Here is a 3121-nt window from a genome sequence, read left to right on the forward strand (position 1 = left end):
GATGGGATGGGATGGGATGGGATGGGATGGGATGGGATGGGATGGGATGGGATGGGATAGGATGGGATAGGGTAAAGTGAGGGTGGGAATGGTGACAGGCTTGGACAGAGGGACATGGAATGGAGGGATGAGGGATGTGATGGGATGAGGGTGCATGGGATAGGGGAATGTGGGGATGGAAATGGTGACAGGATGGGGCAGAGGGACATGGGGGCAGAGGGATGAGGGTTGAGGTGGGATGGGTGGAATGGGACAGGGTAAGGTGGGGATGGGAATGGTGACAGGCTTGGGCAGAGAGACATGGAGTGGGGGGATGAGGGATGTGATGGGATGGGGGTGCATGGGACAGGGAAATGTGGGGATGGAAATGGTGACAGGATGGGGCAGAGGGACGTGGGGACATGGGCCAGGGGTGGGGGGGACATGGAGTAGGGGAATAGGGAGGACGTGGGATAGGGTGACACGGAACAGGGGGATGAGGGGATATGGAGCAGGGGGATGGGAGGGATATGGAACAGAGGGACATGGGCAGGGTTTGGATGTGGGAGCAGAGAGCAGCTCCATGGGGGGACAGGGATGTGGGGACAGAGGAACATGGTAGGAGGGGGCATGTGGTGACAGGGCAAGGGGACAGGGGGACATGGGGACATAGGTGGAGTGGGATCTGGGACCGGGAAAAAGGAGGGATGTGGATGGGAGTCAGGGAGCTTGGGGAATGTCAGTGCCAGGGGAGGTGCCGCGGGTGATGCCGCTGTCCCCGCGAGGTGACAGGGTGACACGTGTCCCCAGCGCTTCAGCATGGAGGGCATCTCCAGCATCCTGCACTCCGGCCTGCGCCAGACTTTTGGTCCTGCCGCCAACGAGAAGCAGGTGCCCTTTCCTCCCCCACCCCAAAATTGCCCAAATTTGTTCCCTTTCACTCCCCCTCCCCACATTCCCCATTTCCTTGCATCCCCCAGCCCTTTTTAAAATGATTTTAAGTTTTACAGCGCTGCTCCATCCCATACACCCCGCTAATCCATCCTGCAAAAATCATTGGGTTTCACCCCAAAAAGTCCTCCCTGATCAGGGTTGCATTTGGGTGGAGTTGGAAGCACCCAATTTATTCACTACTCCCCAAAATCGCAGGAATATCGCAGAAATACTCTATTTCTCCACGAATTTGGGGTGGGATTTGTCTCAAAGCAGTGCAAAAACCAGGCAGTTTTGTGCCATCTGGGTGGTTTTTGGGGGTGGCTTTTGTTTTTGCAGTACCTGAACACGGTGATTCCCTACGAGAAGAAGGGCTCACCGCCCTCCGTCGAGGACCTGCAGATGCTCACCAACAGTGAGTATTCCTTGGAGCTGGCATTTTGGGGCAGAATTGGGTGGTTTTGGGACATAAAGGCACATTTGCATTGCTGCAGCAGCTGTGATTTGGGGTATTGTTGCAGCACAGTCAGTTTGGGGGACGATCCCCCCTTTTTTTGCATTGTTGCAGCTGGGGCAAATTGAGGTGCTACCACCTGTGTTGCATCATCATTGCAACAAACCTATTTTGGAGGGGAAATACCTGTTTTGCATCACTGCAGCACAACTGGTTTGCAGCCAATACCTCCCCTCTGATTTATGCACCTTATAGCAGCCCTGATTTGGGGCTAAATCGCTTGTTCTGCGTTGCCATGGATTGGCTAATTGGGGGTGAAAGTGCTTTTCTTTGGATGCTTCCAGACCTGCTGCATTGTGGGAAATTCTGTGGCGACTGTGGGGCTATTTTGGGGGGGGAAAGTGACATTTGGGGGGCAGTAGGGGTGGGCTCACAGCTCCATTCCCCCTCACAGTCCTGTTTGCCATGAAGGAGGGGAATGAGAAGGTGCCCACACTGCTCACGGATTACATCCTCAAAGGTACCTGCTCCCCTCCTGCCTGCCCTGGGCACTCCTTGTGTGCAGTTCCTGTGCAGCCCTTGTGCCTCTCTGCTTCCACATGGATCCCTTCTGCATCCTCCTGCATCCTCCTGCCTCTCCCTCATGTCCTTTGTGCATCCTTTGCCCATCCCTCATGCAACTTCATGCATCCCTTACACATTTCCCATGCACCCTCCATGCATCCTCGGAAAATCCTGGCTCCATCCTGTGTGCATTCCTCCTGCATCTCCAGTGCATCCTTTGTGCCTCCTCCATTCCTTCAGGAATCCTGGGTGCATCTCCTGCACATCCCTCAGGCAGTCTTTGTTTAGGTTTTGTGGGTGGAGGTCCCCGTGCACCTCCCTGCACCATCCTGGGGCCCATCTGCTTCCTCCAAGCCACTTCACCACTCCCTGGGCAGCCCCTCTCAGCCCTCATGCCCCATGGGGCAGCCCTCCTGCCTCCCTCAGGCACCCCCATTCATCTTCCTGAGCATCCTCAGGCATCCCTGTGCCTCTGCCACACACCTCCTGTCCATCCCTCACGCAGCCTCCTGAGTCCTCGTGCACATGAGCACACTCATGCACCCTTGTGCACCCCTCAGGTGTCCCTGTGCACATTCGTGTGTCCTTATGCAGCCCCCAGGCACTCCTGGGCACTCTTGTGCACCCCTGTGCAGCCCAGTGCCAGCCTGGGTGTCACTGTGCACCCTCGTGTAGCATTTCACGTGCTCACACACTGTGCATCCTCCTGACTCCCTGTGCACACTTGTGCATCCTCTTGCATTCCATGCACAATTGTCTGTCCCTGTGCACACATCCTCAGGCATCCCCACGCACACTCCTGCATCCCTGTCCATCCTCCTGCATCCTTGGGCATCCCTGTGCACACTTGTGCATTACAGTGCACACTTCTGCATCCCTCTGCATTCTCATGCATCCTCGTACACACTCCTGCATCCCTGTGCATGCTCCTGCATCCCTGTGCATCCTCATGCATCCTCGTGCATCCTCATGCATCCTCGTGCATCCCTGTGCATCCTCATTCATCCTTGTGCATCCCTGTGCACCTTTGTGCAACCTCATGTATCCTGGTACATCCCCATGCACACTCATCTGTCCCTGTGCACACATCCTCCTGCATCCCTGTGCACACTTGTGCATCCCTGCGGACACTTCTGCATCCCTGTGCATCCTCCTGCATCCCTGTGCATCCTCCTGCATCCCTGTGCATCC

The 3121-nt window shown here is 56.0% G+C and overlaps 1 protein-coding gene across 1 annotated transcript in view; it reads left to right on the plus strand.

Moving 5' to 3' along the window:
• The window catches only part of FEZ1 (fasciculation and elongation protein zeta 1), a 17572-nt gene that overhangs the window by 13742 nt on the left and 709 nt on the right, over positions 1-3121 (plus strand). Inside the window, exons 7-9 of the mRNA XM_017809871.1 lie at positions 790-870; positions 1252-1327; positions 1821-1886. Coding sequence (XP_017665360.1) covers positions 790-870; positions 1252-1327; positions 1821-1886 — 223 coding nt within the window. The remainder of the gene's footprint in view (positions 1-789; positions 871-1251; positions 1328-1820; positions 1887-3121) is intronic.

This window comes from Lepidothrix coronata, unplaced genomic scaffold, assembly GCF_001604755.1.
Source record: "Lepidothrix coronata isolate B3197 unplaced genomic scaffold, Lepidothrix_coronata-1.0 Scaffold27, whole genome shotgun sequence".
Lineage (NCBI taxonomy): Eukaryota > Metazoa > Chordata > Aves > Passeriformes > Pipridae > Lepidothrix > Lepidothrix coronata.